The sequence below is a fragment of the Saimiri boliviensis genome, chromosome 1, assembly GCF_048565385.1.
Source record: "Saimiri boliviensis isolate mSaiBol1 chromosome 1, mSaiBol1.pri, whole genome shotgun sequence".
In the NCBI taxonomy this organism is placed as follows: Eukaryota; Metazoa; Chordata; class Mammalia; order Primates; family Cebidae; genus Saimiri; species Saimiri boliviensis.
In genome coordinates this window covers 267,365,933-267,388,485 of record NC_133449.1, presented here as the reverse complement: position 1 = coordinate 267,388,485, position 22,553 = coordinate 267,365,933, and the positions used below count along the sequence as shown (strand labels likewise).

The 22,553-nt window shown below is 42.3% G+C and overlaps 1 protein-coding gene across 9 annotated transcripts in view; it reads right to left on the bottom strand.

Annotated features, from left to right (window-relative positions):
* PRLR (prolactin receptor) overlaps window positions 1-22,553 on the bottom strand; it is a 152,218-nt gene that overhangs the window by 9,304 nt on the left and 120,361 nt on the right. For 6 of the 9 annotated variants that reach the window (XM_074386631.1, XM_003925930.4, XM_074386628.1 and 3 more), the window contains 7 exons: window positions 14,969-15,081; window positions 11,931-12,063; window positions 10,334-10,503; window positions 5,446-5,615; window positions 3,359-3,500; window positions 1,717-1,816; window positions 1,150-1,219 (listed from right to left, as the gene is read on the bottom strand). In XM_074386631.1, coding sequence (XP_074242732.1) covers window positions 1,150-1,219; window positions 1,717-1,816; window positions 3,359-3,500; window positions 5,446-5,615; window positions 10,334-10,503; window positions 11,931-12,063; window positions 14,969-15,038 — 855 coding nt within the window. In that variant the 5' untranslated portion in view covers window positions 15,039-15,081. Of the gene's footprint in view, window positions 1-1,149; window positions 1,220-1,716; window positions 1,817-3,358; window positions 3,501-5,445; window positions 5,616-10,333; window positions 10,504-11,930; window positions 12,064-14,968; window positions 15,082-15,609; window positions 15,664-22,553 lie in introns of all 9 variants that reach the window. The other 3 variants (XM_074386632.1, XM_010336680.3, XM_074386625.1) reach the window with 2 other exon arrangements.

Here is a 22,553-nt window from a genome sequence, read left to right as displayed (position 1 = left end):
TGGGTCAGGTACTGACCTAGGTCTTGGCTTTATTACTTATTGTAGGGTATGTGACTTTGGACAAGCTGTTCTCTGAACCTCAGCTTCTCCATTTTTAAAAGGTAGAAAGTAATATTAATATTACCCATCTGGGAGGGATCTTTTGAAGATTAGAGGTAATATTGTTAAGAATATTAATATATATATTTTTGAGACAAAGGTCACTATTTTATCATTAAGTCTCTGTTTTATCATTAAGCTAGCACGTTAAACTGTGGGCTGGACAGCAGCTAATTTAGTTTGTTGAGACATTCGTGCTGGTTCTGTCAGGTCAATGCTGCTCTGGATAGTGGAGGAAGATCACTGGATCAGGAACCCAGATGCCTGGGCTCTAGTTCCTGCTCTGATATTTGCAACCGAAGTGAACACAGATAAGCCATATAATCTCGGCATCACTTCTATTTTTACACTGTCAGACCCAGAGCAGCTGGGTCAAGTGGTATTTGCTTTAAAGTACAGCTAGTTGCTTTTATATACATCTATACATCATTGTTAAGCCTAAAAGCCAAACTGAAACTATATATTTCAACTCGGAGAAAAATTTTAAAATGTTTTAACCTCTTTTCATTCAAAACACCCACCATTTAATTCCCTCTTTCATCAGCCTAAATGGGCCCTGGCAAACAGATGGCCCCACTGTACTGATCTGATCTCAACTGAGTACCCAAAGTAAGAGATAATGGCAATAGGATATTCTGTTACTATGGCTTTACATAAAGAACATTCAAGTAGAAGCTTTTACCACATATGGCTAGGGGAGTGGTCCTTGTTTTGCATTAATCAAAATATTCACTCTCTTTCTAAATTGATTATTTATACAACATGTTTATCTCTATGCTTATGAGTCAACCAGATAAATCAAGCAAGCATTGCTACGTGTTTCCACGTTTTCTTGACTTTGTCTCCTTGCCCTCTGACATTTAGTGTGTGAAAGTAAGTACCCTCATCCTTCACACATCTTTCTGTTAACACACATACTGACCAGGAGAGACAGCCCGAAAAGGCTGGCTGAAACCACCAGGCTGACCTGATGGGGACTGTGTGTACGAGTGTAGAGTTAGTTATTGCAAAGCAGTGAGTCACACTGGAGTTTTTGCCTCTTGTCCTTACCTCCAACAGATGAGCATCAAATCCTTTTATTTTTGGCCCAGGAACTGGCGGAAAGATGCAGGTCGCCATGCTATAAAATAATTCATGAGATTGGCTAAATGACTCATTTCTGACTGTAATTTTTAAAAGATGAGTATAATAGCTGCTATATGCATTGTGGTAGAGATAGGACTTAGAGTTTGACAGCTACATGAAACAATCAATGATGAAAATAAAATTACACAGTCCTATAATAAAATTAGCTCTAGCTAATTAAGGAGGCTGATTTTGAAGTTAGTGGATTATTTGGACTATTTGCTACTTTTGATTTTAGCTACTCTTGCCACATTTTTACTGTTTTACAACTATCAATTTCTGTTTCATAGAAAGAACATTAGCCTAAAATGTTTTTTCTACTTTTTCTAGCAGTGATAAAAGATTTTTTTTTAATAGGCAGACACATTACATCTGATGGCTAAAATGAGGTGCTTGGATTATCTATAGGTATCTATCATCTTTGTGTTATTCTTTTTGCCATTATCCCTGACTATCATGAGGCAGAGAAGAAGTTCAGAGACAGTGAAGTACCTATAGCCCTTCAAAGCCACTGCCCAGACAATAATCAAACAGATGACAGCAGAAAGAACAGCCACAGAGATCCACACGGTTGTATCGTTCATGGTGAACTCTAAAAAACAAACAGTCAGAAAGCTTTGATCACACACAGCATCATTAAAAACAAACAAACCTAATGAGTGAAACTCTTAACCGAGAGTGTTTTCCTCCATCTATATATTTTTTGATTTGAACAGCAATCCAAAGTAGCATCCATGACAGGGCTATTTTCTTTCCAATATTATTAATATATTAATATGCTGCATATATTTTATAGTACTCTACAAATTTAAAAATCCCTTCACATATTCTTTTAATTGATCCTTAAAGAGGAAATCCAAGGTCACACGGTCATTAGTAGTAATAATAATGAAAGCTAACATTAATTAAATTCTTACTAAAAGCCATCAATGGTGTTAAGCTCTTTGCCTACGTTGCTTTGTTACAAAAGATAAAAAAACTGAGAATCTAAGAGTGAATTACCAATGGCCATATAACTATAGTGTTGCAGGCTGGGATTTGAACTCAGGCTTTCTGCCTCTAGATCCTGTGCTTTTGTTAAGTAAGAGGCAGAACTGGACTAGAAGCACGCCTGATTTGCAGTTCAGTGCCCTTTCCAGTATGCCAAGCCAATGAAAGCCCAATACTTTGGTCAGGCAAGTTGTTAGAAGAGCTAGACTTGGCCGTGTCGCTCTGGGAAAGACCCCTCACTTTCCTGAGGTTTACTTTCTTCACTTTTCTGTTTCAGGCTGTCTTGCTCTGTCACCCAGGTTGGAGTACAGTGGCACGATCTCAGCTTACTGCAACCTCTACCTCCCTGGTTCAAGCAATTTCCCTGCCTCCACCTCCCAAGGAGATGGGATCACAGGTGCACACCACCATGCCCGGCTAATTTTTTCTGCATTTTTGGTAGAGATGGGATTTCACCACATTGGCCAGACTGGTCTCGAACTCCTGACCTCTACCTGCCTTGGCCTTTCAAAGTGCTGGGATTATAGGCATGAGCCACCATGCCCGACCTTTTCACTTTTAATTCTTGACAATAATCATATTCTCTGAATACCTGGGAGGGTTGGGAGGACCAAACAAGGTACAGCCTTTGTAAGCTATAAGGCATTTTAAAAATGCAAGGTGGATTGTTCCCTTATAGAACAGAAGTTACTGAATTAAGATGCTTTGCTGGAGCTGTCTGTTTTATATCCCATGTCTTCACTAAGAGACTGAAGTATAATCCATAGCAGAGACTGAGTATCGGTTCATGCCTTCGAGACAGGGTAATGCCTTATAAATTCCAGAAGGACTAGATGATGACCTTGACCAAATCCTCTAAACGATAGGAATGCGGCAGATGGTGGGGGCAGAATGACTGACCATCAAGCCCCGTGAGACACCAGGCCCATGTCTGTAGCCTTATCCTAAAACTGTTCTCCACTGGCAGTAATCCAGGGAGAAATGCTGCTCTTCAAAATCTATGTACTGGGCAGAAAGTTTATAAACCCACCTCTCCTATTCTGGCTAAGGCTCAAAGTTGTTTCTCTATTAGTAGTTATTATATGCAAATATACCATTTAAAACATATTTAGGGACATAAGTAAAAAAGAGCCAAGATGCTCACCACTAGGTATCTGAATGGAGTATTCTGGACTCCATGAACTCCAGTATCCATGGTCTGGCTTGCAGCGAACCTGGACAAGATATTTCTGTCCTGGATGTAGGCTGAGAATCTTAAACTCTGTTTGCTGCCCAGCAAAATGGGTCTAAGGTAGAATAAGGAAAACAGAAGTCACTTCTGACATTTGTTGTGAAGAAAGAGAGTTTTTCCCTAAAAAATAAACTACAGTGGAGTTAGGCTGAACAATCACACACAGAGAATTTCCAGCTGTCATTGCTCCACTGTCTTAGCCCCATCTCTTCCTCCTCTTAAAATTATTCACACAAAAATTTAACAGGTTTTCTATCTTTCCATTTGGGACTCTACTTCAGAAAAGTCAAATATTCCATTCCTCCCACTTTATGAAAAACAACTAGTTAATATAAAGAATTGTTAGCTTTTAAACCTTAATACAATAACTGATTCAATAATAAATTGGTGTTAAAGACACGACGTGAAAGAGAATTGGGCATTCATGTATGGTAAAGCAGTAGCATACAAATTAAAAATGACTTTACAATCAAGGGATCAGTGTGACATCTCCCCAATTCAGGGACCAGTTTTAGTCACTTACAATGGGTCAACCAGATAGTTTTTGACATCTGATTAAATACAATATAGTGTACATAATATCACCTCTGAATTTGCCAACTCTTGGCAAAAGTTGTTCAGCCTACATCTAATCAAGTCTGGTTACAGGAAATGGAGACATAGAGAAATTAGCTCAATGACCCGACAAAGAACTGATCAGAGAAATGTAGAAGGTGGGATACTGTAGGGGACAAGGAGCCCGGTCTTCCCATTGCACTGAAACTGAAGGGATATAACAATCAGTTACAATGTGTGGTCTATGAGTGGATTCTGGTTTGGACAAAGTAGCTTTTAAAGAGATTTGGAGGCACTGGGAGGAATTAAACTAGGGACTGGCTATTAAATGATATTGAGGAATTTTAATTAATGTTCTTATGTGTAATCCTATTATTTTGGCTATGTTCAGAAATGTACCTTTTTTAAAGAGGCATATACTAAAGTATGTAAAGGTGGAATATTGTACTGCCTGCAATTTACTTATTTCTCTAGGTTGAAGTATTTTTTTATTTATTTATTTATTTATTTATTTATTTATTTATTTGAGACAGCCTTGTCACCCAGGCAGGACCCTGGGTCACTGAAACCTCCACCTTCCATGTTCAAGCGATTCTCCTGCCTCAGCCTTCTGAGTAGCTGGGATCACAGGCAATCGCCACCATGCCTGGCTAATTTTTTGTATTTTTAGTAGAGATGGATTTTCGTCATGTTGGTCAGGCTGCTCAAACTTCTGACCTCAAGTGATTCACCTGCCTTAGCCTCCCAGAGTGCTGAGATTACAGGCATGAGCTACTGTGCACAACGTTTTTTGTTTTTTTTTTTTTTGAGTTGAAGTTTCATTCTTGTTGCCCAGGCTGGAGTGCAATGGCACCATCTTGGCTCACTGTAACCTCCACCTCCTGCATTCAAGCAATTCTCCTGCCTCAGCCTCCCAAGTAGCTGGAATTACAGGCATCCAGCTAAGTTTTTGTATTTTTAGTAGGGATGGAGTTTCCCCATGTAGGCCAGGCTGGTCTTGAACTTCTGACCTCAGATGATCCACCTGCCTTAGCCTCTCAAAGTGTTAGGATTATGGGTGTTAGCCACTGCACCTGGCCTGGTTGAAGTATTTTAAAGTAAATAAAAACACAGCCATCGACTATGACTGAGATTCCCCCCTCCTATCTGGTGCCATTTAAGTACTCTCATGAGGATCTACATCTAAAATGTATTAAGGGAGGAAGTTTGGAAACCTGGTCAAATGTCTTTGCAGTGCAAGAAACTAGCCTGAGGAGAGCTGTGAAGATGAGCCCCCATCAATCCCAGTAGAGGGGAGAAGAACTTTTCACATCTGGGTGAGTCATAACTGCATTGGAGGCCAACATGGTGACCCAATAATTAGGAGGAACAACTTGTTTTCAGTTGTGAGGGCTTTATCCTTGCCAAAGGCCACGGTTCCTTCAAAAAGCATATGGATCACTCACCTCCCATTCCTCTGCATTCTCGGGTTTTAATTGAATTTCATATAGGAGCGTGAACCAACCAGTTTTTAAGTCAATCAGGGTAGGTGGAGACCATTTAATCCACAGATAGGGTTTTTTGTCTTCTGGCTGTTTTACTTCCACAACCACATTCAGAGGAGGGTCTGGTTGAACTGTGGAAATACAGCAAAGTCCAGTAGCACGCACTGCTTGCATGTTTTCTTTGGCTTTACCATTTTCTATCAGGAATTCCATTTCCTATTTATCATCTCACTGTTCTCACTGTACTATAAGCCCCCAAAGACCAGGGATTCTGGTCTTCTACCTCTTAGTATGTGACCAACCATATTTGTGCATACAGATAAGATTTAGTTGGAAAGAATATTAAGCAGCTGGGATTTCATTCTCTGCATGTTCTCGTTTTCCATCAGCTAGAGTCTCATAGCTATCCCCATAATTTTCACGATGACAGAGACCAATGATCCTTTCGGTGACTTCATAACAGTCCATTGGTCCAGTCACTCATTCAACAAATGTTTAGTGAATTCCCATTAGCAAAATAATAGCTAATGTCTCTCGAGTATTTACTACATGCCAGGGACTGTAAAAAATACTATCTCTGCATCATTTTTTATAATCCTCTAACAACTGCATGAATTGCTGTTCCCATTCATTTTACAGAGGAGGAAACAGGCTTAGAAGAGGGAAAATGACTCGCCTAAGGACACATATTTGGTAAAAGTGTTATCTGAACCCATAACTATACGACTTAGAGGAAGCAGCCTCTACCATTTCACTCTACCATGGTTGTAAGGCTTTGCATTTATGTCAGGTGCTGGAGAGCAGGCCTGGGATTAGGTTGAGGTGAGTGAAGTGCATAGGATACAAAATTCAAGGAAGGACAAATGGCCAAGAAGCACATGAAAAGATGCTCAAGGTTATTAGCCTTCTGGGAAATGCAAATCAAAACTTCATTGAGATACCATTTCACATCTATCAGCCTGGCAAGAATTCGAAAAATGAAACATAACAAGTGTTGGTGAAAATGTGGAGAAATTGGAACCCTCATACATTGCTGGTGGGTATGCAAACCAGTGCAGCCACTGTGGAAAACAGTCTGCAAGTTTCTCAAAAAGTAAAACTTGCCATATTACCCATCAATTCCACTCCTAGATATAGATTCGAAAGAATTGAAAACAGATGTTTAAGAAAATCTTGTACGTAAATTTTCATAGCAGCACTATTTATAATAGCCAAAAGTGAACAAATCATCAGCTGATGAACAGATAATAAATGTGGTAGAGGCCAGGCATGGTGACTCATGCCTATAATCCCAGCACTTTGGGAGGCTGAGGTAGGACGATCACCTGAGGTCAGGAGTCCAAGACCAGCCTGGCCAGTGTGGTGAAACCCCCTCGCTACTAAAAATACAAAAAATTAGCCAGGCCTGGTGGTGCACTCCTGTAGTTCCAGCTACTTGGGAGGCTGAGGCAGGAGAATCGCTTGAACCCAGGGGGCAGAGGTTGCAGTTAGTCAAGATTGTGCCATTGCACTCCAGCCTAGGTGACAAGAGTGAAACTCCATCTCAAAAAAAAGATATGTGATATAGCTACATATTTGATTTCATATATACATGAAATATCCAGACGAAGCAAACTCCTAGAAACAGACAGCAGATTAGTGGTTGGCAGGGGTTAAGGAAGGGAGAAATGAGAAGTAACTGCTTAGTAGTGGATGTGAAGTTTCCATTGAGGGAGACAAACGTGTTATGGAACTAGACAGTGGTAATGGTTGTACAATATTGTAATAAACTAATGTCATTCCATTGCATACTATAAAATAGCTGAAATGGTGGATTTGTGTTTTTTGTTTTTTTATCACAATAAAAATAAATAAAGTGGCTTCTGCTGGTAGGAATTTAAAAAAGGAAAAATGAAGGAGGCATTTACTCTAGTAGGCTTCTGTGGCTACAACCCCTATGAGTACCTTCCTAAGACTCAGGTGCTGGGGTGCTGGCTTGCCCCACTCCAGTCTTAGTCCTGCTGGTCAGTGACATTTTCTCTATTCCTTTATTATTTCCTTAAATCAATCTCTGTACCAGATGGGGAAAGAGTGAGTGTAACTATAGTATACTTGGCATTATGACCTACATTTGCCTAAAAACCAACATTTAAATATTTGCCACCCATTGTGGAAGGACTCGTACCCACAGTCCATGCCATCACCACTCCACTGAGAAGACTGTGAATGGCTCCTCTGGGAAACTGTGGGGCAACAGCCATGGGGCTTTCCAGAACATGATCTGTGCATCTTTGGTGCTGCCAAGGCTGAGGGCAAGGTCATCTCTGAGCTGAATGGGAAGCTCACTGGCATGGCCTTTCATGTCCCTGCCACTGCGCTGGTCATGGACCTGACCTGCCATCTAGAAAAACCTGCCGGATATGATGACATCAAGAAGGTGGTGAAGCAGGCATCGCAGGGCCCTTTGAGAGCATCCTGGGCTACACTAAGCACCAGGCTGTCTCCTCTGACTTTAACAGTGACACCCACTACTCTTACTTTCCATGCTGGAGCTGGCACTGCCCTCAATGACCACTTTGTCAAGCCCATTTCCTGGCATTACAACGAATTAGGCTGCAGCAACACGGTGGTGGGCCTCATGGCCCACATGGCCTCCAAGGAGTAAGACCCCTCCAAGGAGTGGGATCACCAGCCCCAGCGGAGGCAGAAGAGCAAGAGCGAGGCCCTCAGCTGCTGGGGAATCCCTATCGCACTCAGTCCCCCACCACACTGAGAATCTCCCCTCACAATTTTCAAGCAGACCCCCTGAAGAGTGGGGGCTTAGGGAGCCCCACCTTGCCTTGTACCATCAGCAAAGTCCCCCCGTACCAAAAAACAATTGCCATCAATTCTAAACTGGTATGTTACTGAGTAAATACCTAAGAAAGATTACTTTGAATATATTTCCTAAACAAATGGCAGCTAATAAATATTTTAAGTTAAATGCATACCAAGCAATGCTTCTGATAAAAAAAATTGTACAAAAATTCAATTCAAATGCTCAAGATGTTTCTTTTAGAGCATGCTTTCCCAACCTCAGCACCACTTGCATTTTGGACTGGATATTTCTTTGTTGCAGGAGACTGTCCTACGCTTTGTAGAACGCTTCATAGGATCTCTGGGCTTTATGTACCACATAGAAGTAATACTCCTGCCTCCCCACTTTCCTAGGTTGTGATAAAAAAAAGTCTCCAGTCATTGCCAAATATCCTGTGGGAAGCAAAAACAGCTTCCAGTTGAGAACCACAGCTTTCAAGTGTTTTCACTATAATTAAATATTACTCAACCACAAAGAATTCTACTTCTAAGCAATTATCTGCCAGTGATGTCATTCTGTACTACAGGTTATTACTGGCTAAGAGCCAAAGGGTCAGAAAATGTACCATCCACTGTAAACTGAACTTCCATGGGCTGTCACAACGCTGTAGGCTGCAGGATTATACAAGAGTTCTGTGGAGACTTATTACTTTGAAAAATATGGTCCAACATATTCTTTCACCAGAGAGTTTGTTTTCCAGAATCAATGAGAATTGCATATACATTTGTTCATTTCTCTTTTGAAACATACTACTTTTCTTCAGTGAACTCTTTTTATGGATCACATTTATTAAAACAGTTGCTAATTTCAGAACATTTCTTGCTTTTGTTGTTTTGCCTTCAAATATTATAACGCTTGAGGGTAAGGCAATACACACACCACACACACACACACACACACACACACACACACACACACAGCACACTTACATAACATTTATCATCCATCATGGAAGGACTCATGCCCACAGTCCATGCCATCACTCCACAAAGAAGACTGTGAATGGTCCTTCTGCACAACTGTAGTACAACAATCATGGGGCTCTCCTGAACATCTTCCCTTCTTCACCACCCTCTTGATGTCATCATATTTGGCAGGTTGTTCTAGACAGCAGGTCAGGTCCATGACCGACACATTTGTGGTGGGGACATGGAAGGTCATGCCAGTGAGCTTCCCATTCAGCTTGGAGATGACCTTCCTGCAACCTTGGCAGCACCAGTAAATGCAGGGGTGAAAATCAATCTCTCTCTCTCTGTGTGTGTGTGTGTACATGCACACACAGAACAATGGTAGTTTTTAACATTTACATTACATTATTTTCTTGAACACTATGTTTGTCAAGGATTACATGGTACCGGATTACATGGTACCGCCTCACATTATCTTCTTAAGCTATAAAAGTAACATGTTTAGTAAAAAAAATTACAAATGGGGTGTGTGTGTGTGTGTGTGTGTGTGTGTGTGTGTGTGTATCTGCATCCACAGCAATTGCTCCCATTGCTTTGCCCCAAACTCATACGTGTGTGTGTGTGTATACATATCACATGTATACAACATATACATGTTGTGGAGCAATGGGAGCAACTGCCGTGGATGCAGAACCAGATGAACCCTTCTAAGAGCTTCTTCTTCATGGAGCAGTTCTGTCTTCCATGAAAAGAAATAAAAAGAAATCTCAGCTTGCTAAGGAAGAAGCGAACATTGATTACAAGGGAAGGGCAAGATAGAAGGGTTGGCAAGGGAAGCAAACATAGAACATTTGTGCTGAGCGCAAGAGGATGAGGGTCAAGGGAAAGCACAGGAACACAAGGATCCCAAGTGCCAGCCTTAGTGTCATGGACGCTTTGATAAAAAGTGATTTGAAATGCTCAGTTGACAAGCATATTGTGAATTTTCTCATCCTTTTTGGGGGTGGGGGATCCATCCAAAACCCAAGAAAACTCACACTGAGTCTGACTATTGTCTAATGCATAATGGAGTAACAAATTCCTCACCCATTTCCCTCCCCCTTACCTATGTAAGTCACGTCCACGTAGAGTTCATCTGACAAAGTGCTTCCCATCTTGTTAGTAGCGTTGACTGTGATGACGTATGTCCTCCACATGGAGGTGTACTGCTTGCCAAAGTGGCAGGAGTGGGGGCCACCGGTTACGTAGTCTGGACATTCATGTATCAGTGTCTCTCTGAAATAAGTAACGCATTAGGAATGAATAAGAAAGTGATAAAGCAAATCTAGTTTTTTCTTCGTAGATCAATACCACTGGCCTTTGGGTATCAGAAATTTCAAGCGCAAAACCCAGAGCTGATGAATGGTTCCCCAGGCTTCCGTGTTCCTCCCATTTCAGCTGAGAGTGAGAGAAAGAAGAGCATGCTGGAAAAGTTATTTTAGGGCCTCAAGTATTCTGTTTCTTATCAACCCTTCCCTTCTGTAAGTGTTCTTGTGGGCTCTGGGATATATATTCCCTGCTGATAAACACTTGAGCTTTCAATGACCAGGGCGCCACCAAACCCAGGTCATGCCCATGGGGTCACCTCAGGGAACTGGAACTTTCACCTGTCCACACATGGGGTGCAAAGCACAATGCAGCAGCTTTGCGCATGTGTGTTGAATTACATTTCATTGTTTAAAAAAGGGTCCAAAGGCACAAAAACTGATGCTGATCCATTTCAGACTGCACCAAGTCAGCAATAAAGTGAAGTGATGTTGAAAGGAGGTATTTCAGGTCCAAGTGGCTTAGTAGGCTGCTCACATTTAGACTTAGGAGCCTCAGCACAAGACACACTACACAGGTATAAAGGCTTGTTCAATTCCAGTTGTATTTGAGTTCCTGAAATCTGTTTACATGATGCCCTTTTGGACTTCAGCTGGAATAACAGTTTTGTGTACAACAAAGTGCAGGCATCGGAAAGTGGGCCAGCTGTCTTTACCAGCAACTAAATATTTTCCTTTTTGAAGAAGAGTGCAGCTCTCCCAGGAGTTCCAGGCGGGTCTCACTGTGAACGTAACAAAATGCTTGCACAGAGATGATCTGGTTTAGCCCTCATTGCAACCTTAGGTCCAAATATGTCCTCCAGGAGATCACGGCTCTTGGATCAGCAATCTCCTAAGGAAAAACCTCACTTTCTTCTCCCTACAAGGTTCTTTATTTTTCTTGAACATAAAACAAGTTTGAAAACCTTGTACCATGTTTATCATGGATTACGTGGTGCCACTTCACATGACTGTCTTATGTTACAAAAGTGACATGTTTAGTAAAAAAAAAAAAAAATTTACAAATGGCATAAGGTTTATAGATGAGCACCTAAGATTAACTAGCACTTAAGAAACACTTATATGAGGCCTGAGGCTACAACCTAAGCTGTGACAGGGATTTGAAACATTGCTGATATTGCACTGCTATGGCTGGTTACCTTATGTATATTGACACAGCTCTTAACAGACATTAATAGGACAATGTAGGCACAAGACCTTAGACTCCCCTTTCCCCAGTGGTATGAACCTTACTGGTGGAAATTCAGGGAAGTGCTGTCACTCAGAACCAGTGTTTCTTTGCCCTGGAGAATGAAAATACTCATGTGGGGTTTGACAGGAGAGAAGGAAACTTCTTACCCTTCCTTGTGGTAAGTCAGTGAATAATTGGTAGGAAGTCCTCCATCTGCTCCAGGCCTCCACCAGCAGGTGAACGTTTCCTTATTGGGAGAACGACATTTAAAGACCTCAGGTTTCCCAGGAGGTGACTGTCCTAGGAAAAGACAGAAGCCACTGCATCGATATTGAGGTCCGTTTAACCATTTGATCCTTCTGCTGGTGGCAGAACAGACTGATGGAACCCAAGCCAGTGATGAAGTCTCGGGGTGAGGAGACCTAGGGTGGCTGCTCAGAAATGCCAAGCATCAGCATCCAGCAACACTCCTCTGTGGGCTGCCCTGATGTTGGCAGGGCTCTTAGAGAGCTTTGTGGTATGTGTGTGTGTGTGTGTGTGTGTGTGTGTGTGTGTGTGTACTTTGAGATGGAGATATCAATAGCCTACGTGAGGGCTGGTGACTAACTGCAAAATTTCAACAAAGAATGAACCTTGAATGCAAGATAGACACATAAGGATGGAAGAGTGTGTGGCCCTTTGTAATCCCATGAGGTCTGTAAAGCTGATACCCTCTCATTCTAAGGGGATCATACAAAGAATCCTTCCCAGGTATGAGCAACCTACAAACACTGCCAAAACACCACCCTCTGGCACTTATCCACCCTGCTCACCAATCTCCATCTTTCTGCCAACCCCACACATGAACTCAACCTGTTCCTGACCTTCTGTCCGTTTACTGCATTGCGGAAGCTCCCTGTATCTGGGCGTCCTTCCCTTCCTCTTTCCCCATCTTCTCCTTTCTTTCTCCTTTCCCTTCACGTTTTCTTGATTTTATTCAGCTTTGATCTTGTGACCCAGACTCACAATCTCTCTTCTCATCCACTCCATCCTCATTCCTGAATCTTAGTTTTTAGTCCTCGTTTCTCTTAGATTTTTTCTCTTTCCTTTTCTTTTTTTGTGGTGAGGTTGCAAAAGGCTTCCTTTGGATTCATAGGGCTTGAAGAGTGTGTTGCCCTTTTGTAATCTCACAGGGTCTATAACACTATAATTCGATGGATCTTTTTGGGATAGGAGGTATGGTAAGGTGTAGGAGAGTGGCCAGCTCCTCTCCTGGTTCTGAGCAACCACTGTTATCTAAGAGCTGTACCTAGTTCCAGGTTGGACTCTTGAAGGCCTCAGTGAGGTGGCGTGAAAATACAACACCAAGGATATAGAATTTTTTAGTTGCCAAATCCCCAAAGCTCTTGGCAAGTGGGCCCCCATTTCTCTTGCTTGGATGTCAGGTTCAAAGAGGGACAGCAGAGCCTGGGAGTTTGCCCTGATGCTGTGGGGCTGGGGAAGTCACCATGCTCACCTCTATGACTTCAGCTGGTCCTCTTTTTTGTATAGCTAGATGCTCTAGTATTGAGTTCGGGATGTCAGGAACAGAGAGGAGCACTTTCAGAGGTGGGCCAGCACCTCTGGGGGTTCTCTCTGTTTTCTCCCCTATACCTCATGCAGGCTCCAAGACCAGAGTATCTAGCTGAGCACCAGATCAGAAACAGTAAGTTAGGAGGAGACCTCAGCAGGGGGAAATGGATGGGAAGAGGGGTCTCTAGGCAGAGCTGGCCAGAAAGAGAGATTTAGTGGAATGGCATGTTGTGGGACACAGGCTGGATCCCAGGACACCAGGCTGGATCCCAGGACAACAGGCTAGTAGTATCAGCTGGAGCTCACCTAACGTCCCGCTCACAGGCCCTGCTGAAATCTGCCCGTGCCAGCCTGGGGCGGCTCTGCCAATATTTGTAACATTGTTCATCCTCTAGGGACAATTTATTTAGGATAAGCTGTTGCTGGGAGTCACAGTAAGAATGCAAGTTTTTGTTTTGCTTTGTTTTTGTCATGAGTGGGGAGAAGCGTGTGAAGTAGAAAGAAAAGCTTATTTAAAACATTCAAACCCTATGGTTCAGTAATGAGTGCACTCAGAAGCTAATCAGGGTGATCATTGATTTCCTGAGTATTTAGAGTTTCTCTTGCAGGTCATTCTGACCTCTGCTTTCCCCTTTTTCTCTCTTTGAAAGCTTCTCTTCTTATTTTATTGTTTATTAATAGTACCTTCAGGAGACTCAAGAGAAGAGGGTAGATTTGTAAAATTGCAATTAGACACATGTTTCTTTCATCTACATTAGAGGAATAAATTAAAATTAATGGACTTTCTCAGTGCACAGAAACACAGAGAAAACCACATAGGTACCACACGCACAGGTATGTAGCTGCCCACACAGGGCCCACATCAAAAGCACACCCCCTGCATGCCCCCCCCCCACAGAGAAATACATACAGGTGCATACTCATGGAAATATATACTGGTATGCACACAGGTACATGCAGAGAAGTGTACACATATGGATATACACACACACAGACATACACAGAAGTATACACGTACAGGTTCAGACAGAGAAGCATTTGCAAACAGGTCCATATGGAAAAGTTAATATCTACACAGGCACATACAGAAGCCTGCACACCCAGAAATGCACAAGGGTTGACATACAGAAGTGTATATTCACAGGCACCCATCCTCTCATTTAGCTGTGGACTTCATTTCTCCTATTAGCACAGATAGTAGAGTTGGCTGTACCTGCTTCCCACCATGTAACAGCAATCTGTTATATCCCATCATGGTTTTTCAAAGATTTTTCATATACATTATTTCATCTGTGGTAGAGGAAACATCACTATCCTTACTTTAAAAATTTGGAAACCCAGGGAGTTAGGTAATTGGCTCTAGCTCACGCAGCTAGAAACTGGCAGGACCTGGATTAGAACTCAGGTCCTGTCTTCAGAGCTGTTTCATTACATCCCTGGAATGAGGACAGAAGGCAGAGAGCACAGTGACAAGATTTTGCACTAACTGCATTAATTTTTCTCATTAACTTTAATGCAAAATTATTGCAAATAATTTAATAGCACATAATGCAAGCATTTTCATTTTTCATAATAGCATTGCAAGAAGACTGCAATGGGCTCTGTTGACAAACACCCCAGGCAATGAAAGAGAGCATGATAGTCTCTTACTTACCATTCAGAAGACAAGTGTTGAGAAAAAGCAGCAGAGTGAAAACAGTTGCAGATGCCACATTTTCCTTCATGTTGGCTACCTTCTCTTGCTACAGGAAATGTATCAGAGGTTCACTGGAAGAGAAAGGCACCAGGTAACTTTTGCGAAATGACAGTCTGGCCAGCCATCCACCACTTTATTCTGCGTGTTTGCAACTGATTGTTACTCCTTGCTTAATGTGAATGACAAAACAGGAGGAAAGGAATGCAGGAAAATGTAACAGGGTTGGATGGCTTGGCATGAAACATCGATTCACACACACTGGGAAAAATTCCACCACCAGAGGTCCTCAGATGACAAGGTAGAGAGTTCAAGGGGAGCCAAGGCAGTCAGTCAGTTCCTTTGCACACGCCCAGAGAAAAATTGTTCTCTTTCCACCCCATATCCACCTAACAATATAGCAATAATCTTACATAACTTAGATTGTATATCCTACGAGAGAATCCTTCTATGAGGGCTCTTGCCCTGGTCCATCAGCCAAAAATTCTCCAGGCTGAAAAGCCAGTACCCTCAGTATAATCTCAACCTAACCACGTTGATCCCACTGAGTTAGGGAGGCTTTGAAGGTTCACGCTGGAAGTCTTCTGGGATATATGCATTACCGCAAGGCAAATCACACGATGAACTCCAGTGAACCTCCACGTGGTTTCTTTCTCCTGTTTGGAAAGGCCCATAAACAAAAGATAATAAACTCTGGTAATAATTTAAATCCCTTGGGTTCAGAGTATTAAGTAAATTTTGAACCTGCAGGGGTTGGGAGTTTGGGGCAATATATTATTAATATTATTATTGTTACCCTTGGAACAGCTTTCAAAGCCTCAAAATGTCCTTCTAAGAAAAAAGGATTTCTAAAGACATTTGGAAAAAATGGCTCATTAGTCTTGTTGGACTTCAAACAACTCAGAAAACAATAGATTTGATGAACTAAGTGTAAATTCTTAGAAACGCATGGCTTAAATTTCTCTCTCTCTCTTTTTTTTTTTTTTTTTTTAAATCAAGGGAAGAACATTCAGGGTCAAAGCTGCTTATCTTGGGGCATTTGAAAGGTCTGGGTGTGTTTGATAAGCCCCTAAAAGACCAACCTTTGCTATGGCTCCTTGTGGGACATACTCAGAAAAGGAGGAACCACAGCCACAGTAAAGACTGGACACCCGGGCATCGTCAAGTATCTCTTTGAATCTGAGGCTCCAGCTTCAGTAAAGGATCCTGGCCCAGCAGTGGATCCTGTGAGGTGAACTGTATTTTGTTTTTTTTGGGGGGGACCTTTTACCTGCTCCTGCAAGATTCCTTCCAAACAAATGCCCACCCATGGTGCACTTTCTAAATCACCTCCTCCATCTCCCCCTTGAGGGTCATCTAATTAAAATCAAATGGTTAAAGGCTCCTAATGGGTTTAAAATAATGCCTATGACCTCTAGAGCATCAACTATGGGCAGACACTGGGCAAAGTAAGTACCTTAATCATGTAAATTTCATTTGTTATCACAACCGCCCTGTGTGCAGGTACAGGTTTTAACGTGAGCAAATGGAGGTACAGAGATTTAGTAGATTGTCAGTCATATGCCTATGAGAGAAAGACATCTGGGAAACCTGAGAGCCACTGAGAGATCATCCCGTGTGAAGTCTATGATGGGGGACCCAAGGTGAGCAACATGAAGCCTTGAGTGGCTGTGGTGTTCTGAGTAGGAGCAGGAGAGCCAGAGGTGAGAGAGGCTTTCTCAGTTACTGACCTACTTATGCCCAAGGAGCTCAAACACTGTTGATCTCATGAATCCAGCCTCATTATGGTCATATAGCCCAAAACAGTTCTTTATCCTGGTGATCTGGTGATCTCAGCCTGGCTTGGAGATGGGATTCTACCCACTGGCTGAAGACTTTCTATAATATTCCTTTATTGAAACTTCTTTTCTTTTTTGGGCATCACACTAGCATGCTTAAGATCAACGTGCTATAAATCAGACCTTCCTGGTGAGGCTGGGTGCTATCCAGAGAGTTTTGCTGAAGCAGGGCTCCATGTGTTTCGCAGAAGAAACTCTGGGATGGGAAGCAGAGTGGTCAGGTAGGAGCAGATATTAGATATTGTCATCTGCTTATATGTTCTCATGTACTAGTGCAGGATCAAAGAAACTCTTCTAAATAAAGTTTTCCTGTAATAATATCTTCAGGAAGCATTCTGTGAATGAACAACAACAACAAAAAACCTTCCCTTAGGGATTTCTTGAGACATATCCTGGAATCTGGTTACTATGATGCACATTTTAATGCCTAAAACCTCCATGCCAGAAAATTAGCCATACTCACAGTGGTGTCCTAACAATGATTTCCCAACTCATCCTGCATTTTTCTTCCCAGATGGGCAAACACAATGGGGGTAATTTAACCTTTAGAGAGAAAGATGATCACAACTTCTCACTCCTAAAGGAGCTATGCTATAAATGTTAATTAACTCTGATCACACAAGGAGATGCTTCTCAGTACTAGGCACATCTGTTTACTGACAGACTTTTTTTTTTTTAAAGGCTGGCAGACTCTAAGCTGGGGATAAATTAGGTTTTGTCTCTCTGAGTCCATTCCGTATTGCTCTCAAGATCTTGAACATGGGCAGGCATGGCCCTTCCTATTCTCTCCCAGTTGAGACTGTAACATCCAATGAGGGTCCTCATCTTTTTAAGATGTTAGAGCAGCAAATGGCTCCAAGTATTTGTAGTTCAGTTAGCAAAAAGTCAGCCCCACACAGCCCAAGGACTATCTTCCTAGGCTTCACTCCTCAGCAGCTCCTTGGTTGTGACTGAGGTTTAAAAATGCAGGTGGTGGATCCGCAGATCAGGTTTGTAGCAAGTTTGCAGCCCCACACCTTGCCTGTGGCTAGCTGCCTTGGCTTCCCTGCTTACCCATCCTCAAAGACTCTCTTATCCTTCTGCTTCTCCCCTTACCTTATTCAAATATGCTTTCCCACCACTCTGTGGCCAACTGTGGGGTAAACTCCAAGGAAAGTCCCTTCTCCCTCATGCTGCTCGGCATCAGTGCTGACCCTGTTTAGGCTCTCTCTTTCCAAAAGCCTCCCTTCATTTACCTTTCCATTAAGCCAAGTCTCTTCCACAGAGGCCAACAGTTGAGAAAAAGGCCCAGCAGCCTGGGCTTTTGAGAAACTAAAGCCAGTCTCTTCATATGAAAAATTGGGGTCACAGTCCCATGGCCTGGGCTGATGGTACTATCCATATTAGGAAGGGAAGGCCATAGCAGAGGAGGCAGTGTGGCCTCATGAGAGTTAAAAATAAACTGGATCTGAGCTCCCAACACGCCACTCCCCACTGTCAACCCCTCATCCTCTGTAATACCCGCTCTTAGACTTCACCTGTATGTTCTGGCCGATGCAGTCCCTGAGCCCATCCTGCCTGCCAGCAGTCTCAGCCCCATCACTCTGTGGAACTTACTCCCAAGACTGGTATCCAGTGACCCCCCCTGAGCACAGTCCCCATCCTGTCCTGCCCTATTGTATCTGTTGCCCCAACCTTCTGCTCAGGTTTTTGACTCAATTTCCCTGACTCCAGAAATGGACCTACCATGCTAGGCAGGGATTCTGAGGTTCTTTTTAGTTCTTGCAAGCTTAGTTCCTGGATAATCGATCAGGGCCCAATCCAACATCTGAATTTCACACTATCATACATACGACATTATGCACCACATAATGATATTTCGGTTAATGACAGACTGCATATATATGATGGTGGTCCCATAAGATTATAAGGCTGTATGTTTACCGTTCTTTTTCTATGTTTAGATATAATTAGATACACAAAAGCTTACCATTCTGTAACAATTGCCTACAGTATTCAGTTCTGTAACCGCTGTATAGGTTTGTAGTCTGGGAGCAATAGGCTATGTCATATAGCCTAGTGTGTGGTAGGCTGTACGGTCTAGGTTTGTATAAGTACACTCTATGATGTTTGCACAACAATGAAATCTCCTGACACATTTCTCAGAACTTACCCCTATCATTAAGTGACACTTTTGCCAGTATTCTGCTCAGTGAAGTTTCTCAAAGAGAATATATCTATATTACCAGTCAGTTCAAGAGATTAACCAATAATAGCAGCCTGGGAATCCAACTTGTGCCTCCACCCAATCTCTACCTACTCCTTCTTGACAGAAACCATTCTTCCACCCAAATGCCCATCGATGATAGACTGCACAGGGAAAATGTGGCACCAATACATCATGGAATATTATGCAACCATCAAAAACGATGAATTTGTGTCCTTTGTAGGGGCATGGATGAATCTGGAAACAATCATTCTCAGCAAACTGACACAAGAGCAGAAAATCAAACACCGCATGTTCTCACTCATAGGCAGGTGTTGAACAATGAGAACACATGGACACAGGGAGGGGAGCACTACACACTGGGGTCTGACGGGGGGTGGGGAGTTGGGGAGAGATAGCATGGGGAGAAATGCCAGATATAGGTGATGGGCAGGAAGGCAGCAAATCACACCACCATGTGTGTACCTATCTTGCATGTTCTTCACATGTACCCCAAAACCTAAAATGCAATAAAAAAATTTAAAAAAAGAAACCATTCTTCCAGCTTCTCAGATTAATGTCACCTACCTTTGAACTTTATATCAATAGGATCATACAACATACATTTTTGAGTGTGTGTCTGGCTTCTTTCATTTCATATTGTTGTAGGATTCATCTTTGTTGTTACAGGTACTTTTACATAATTTATTTTCATTTCATCTCATTCATTTTCATTCATGTTATATTGAATGAAATACCATAATTCATTTATTCATTCTACTATTGATAGACATTTGAGTTGTTTCCAGGTTTTGGCAAACTTCGGGTTTTGCTGAGACAGATCAAGACTCAATAGCAGGGAAGCCCTGTGAATCTCATAACCACCATGTGCTGCCTGCTGTATCTCCCAGTAAACTAAATTAAATTTAAGTGCCCTTTTTTTGTCCTGAAAAAACAAAAAGTCTCATTTCTTGCAAACAAATTTTGAATACGTTCATTCATTGTTTTCAGTATTAGGCATTGTGTTAGGTATTTCCTTCTGGGTCCTCGGCCGCTGGGTTTCCTTACCTGCCTTGTCCTACCTGGGCTAGATGGCCCGAGGCTAACATAACAGGGAGCAAACCTCACATCAAGTGCCATTTAATTTCCAGGAGTTGGGCTTTTTAAATTTTTTTGAGACAGGGTCTTGTTCTGTTGCCCAGGCTGGAGTGCAGCGGCATGATCACTGCTCACTGCAGCCTGGACCTCCCTGGGCTCAGGTGATTCTTCCACCTCAGCCTCCTGAGTAGTTGAGACTACAGGCACGAGCCAACCAACACCCAGCTAATTTTTGTACATTCTATAGTGACAGGGTTTTGCCGTGTTGCCCAGGCTTGTCTCAAACTACCAAGCTCAAGCAATTTACCTGCCTTGGCCCCCCAAAGTGCTGGGATTACAGGCATGAGCCATCGTGCCCGGCAAGAAGTTGGGGTTTTCTTTCCAAGTGTTGGTATAGAATGCCAACACTTAATCTGGAAAACAAAGGTCATAATGTGCTTGGAGGGGAAGAGGAACAGTAGAGATTAGCTATTATATACCAGGCTAAAGATTAAGACTGTTACACAAGCTCTGCCCATTGTCAACAGTCAATGATTGTAGAATAAATAAATGAATCCCCAAAGGTGAAAAAAAAAAAAACAGAACAAGATTCTAAGATATGGGAACCAAACTTTGCATATGGAAAGACTGGTCCCATGCTAGTATTTCAATTACTGGACTTACAGTCAGTGTAGATTTCAGTATTTGACAGGGGAATCTAAAGAAGTTTTAAGAAGAATATGGGAGCTGCTCTTTCAGGAAGACATTGAAAACTTGGGATATAGTGCTAAGAGAATCCTAGCCGGAAGGCAGGGAGATGAAGGTTCCAGCTGTTCTTGCTCTGCCAATAACTAGCTTCACACACACATGTGCCTACAATGAATGTTCCTCTGCCCACAGTCCAGGCAGCACATCTACACATTTGTCTATGACAGTCCACAGCAGGACACTTGCTCGTGTGGTCATTCATTATTATTTTTTATCAGAACAATTATCCAGTTTACATTTTGCTGTTTCTTGAGGTTTCCATCTCGTACTCTGTTTTGAGGTACTTATTGGTGAAAACATCCAGAACTTTCCACAGTGAATTACTTTTAGATGAAATGTTTATCACTTTACAATCTGGCAGTTTAGTCAGAACATCATGACTGGGTGAAAGTAATTAGAAAGAGTATAGAGGCTGCCATAAAGTGTTCAAATCTGATTCCAGATATTCCCCTGCTCCTCTCCTAGAAACCCCAAAGGTTCCACTGAGGAAAGAACTTCCTGAAGACTCTGCGCTCTGTGAAGATCATCAAGAGGAGCGCATGTGCTGTGCCTGGTGGTGGCTGCATTTGGTAAGAGGCAGACAATCAGCAGAGATAGCATTTGCCTAAAGCAGAGCTGAGTCAGGCCTCGGGCCACTCAGGGATACTATAAAGAACCGCCTCTTGGCTTCTAACCTAATCAGGGAAAATGATTCCGATATACAGTCCTTTGCACTGTAGTCACTTTAATAACACAGAACACCCATGCTTCCCCGTGGCTGGAGGTATTGCTTCCAAATCCAGTTACATTAACTCCACTCACTCACCACAGCATCCTCATCCCAGCAACATCTTTTATCACAGGGAGGCTTGTTTTTAAGCAGCCTTTTTGGCTTAAAGGCAAGAATAGGAATTGGATGAGTTTTAATTCCCCCTGGCCAGTGCACATGTGGGACAGATGGTGGAAAATCCATGTTGGCCTGATTATCAGAGGAACTAGTCCCTCATGAGACCATCAATTAGTTACTAACAATCAAAAAAACACCCATAAATCATACATTATGTTTCTATAGACATCACTGGTTTTTAATCAAGGATTCCCATTACAGTCTAAGGAGTGTCTTAAAATTTCTTTTTTTCTTTTTGACTCAGAATCTTGTTCTGTCACCCAGGCTGGAGTGCAGTGACATGATCTCAGCTCACTGCAGCCTCTGCCTCTGAGGTTCAAGTGACTGTCATGACTCAGCCACCAGAGTAGCTGAAATTATAGATCTGTGCCACCTTGCTTGGCTAATGTTTGTATTTTCAGTAGAGATAGATTTTACCATGTTGGTCAGGCTGGTCTTGAATTCCTGGTTTCAAGTGATCTGCCTGCCTTGGCTTCCCAAAGTGCTGGGATTGAGCCACCATGCCCAGCCTGAAAATTTCTCATTCTTTTGCTCTGTCCCTGGACATTCTCACTAATTGTCGCAGAAATGAAGCTAATTATTTGAAGCCAACTTGGAAGATATGGGCATTTAAAAAAATACTTTCTGGATGATTCTATATTGGAGCCAGGGTTGAAAAACACTGACTTATGTGCTATCACCTAACATGTAAGTCCTTTGAGTCCTCTAAGGCAGCCTTCCTCCTGGTAACAGCTCACGCAGCATGTTCTCCATGCATAACACTTCTAATAGGAGGCAACTTTATCTCAAAAG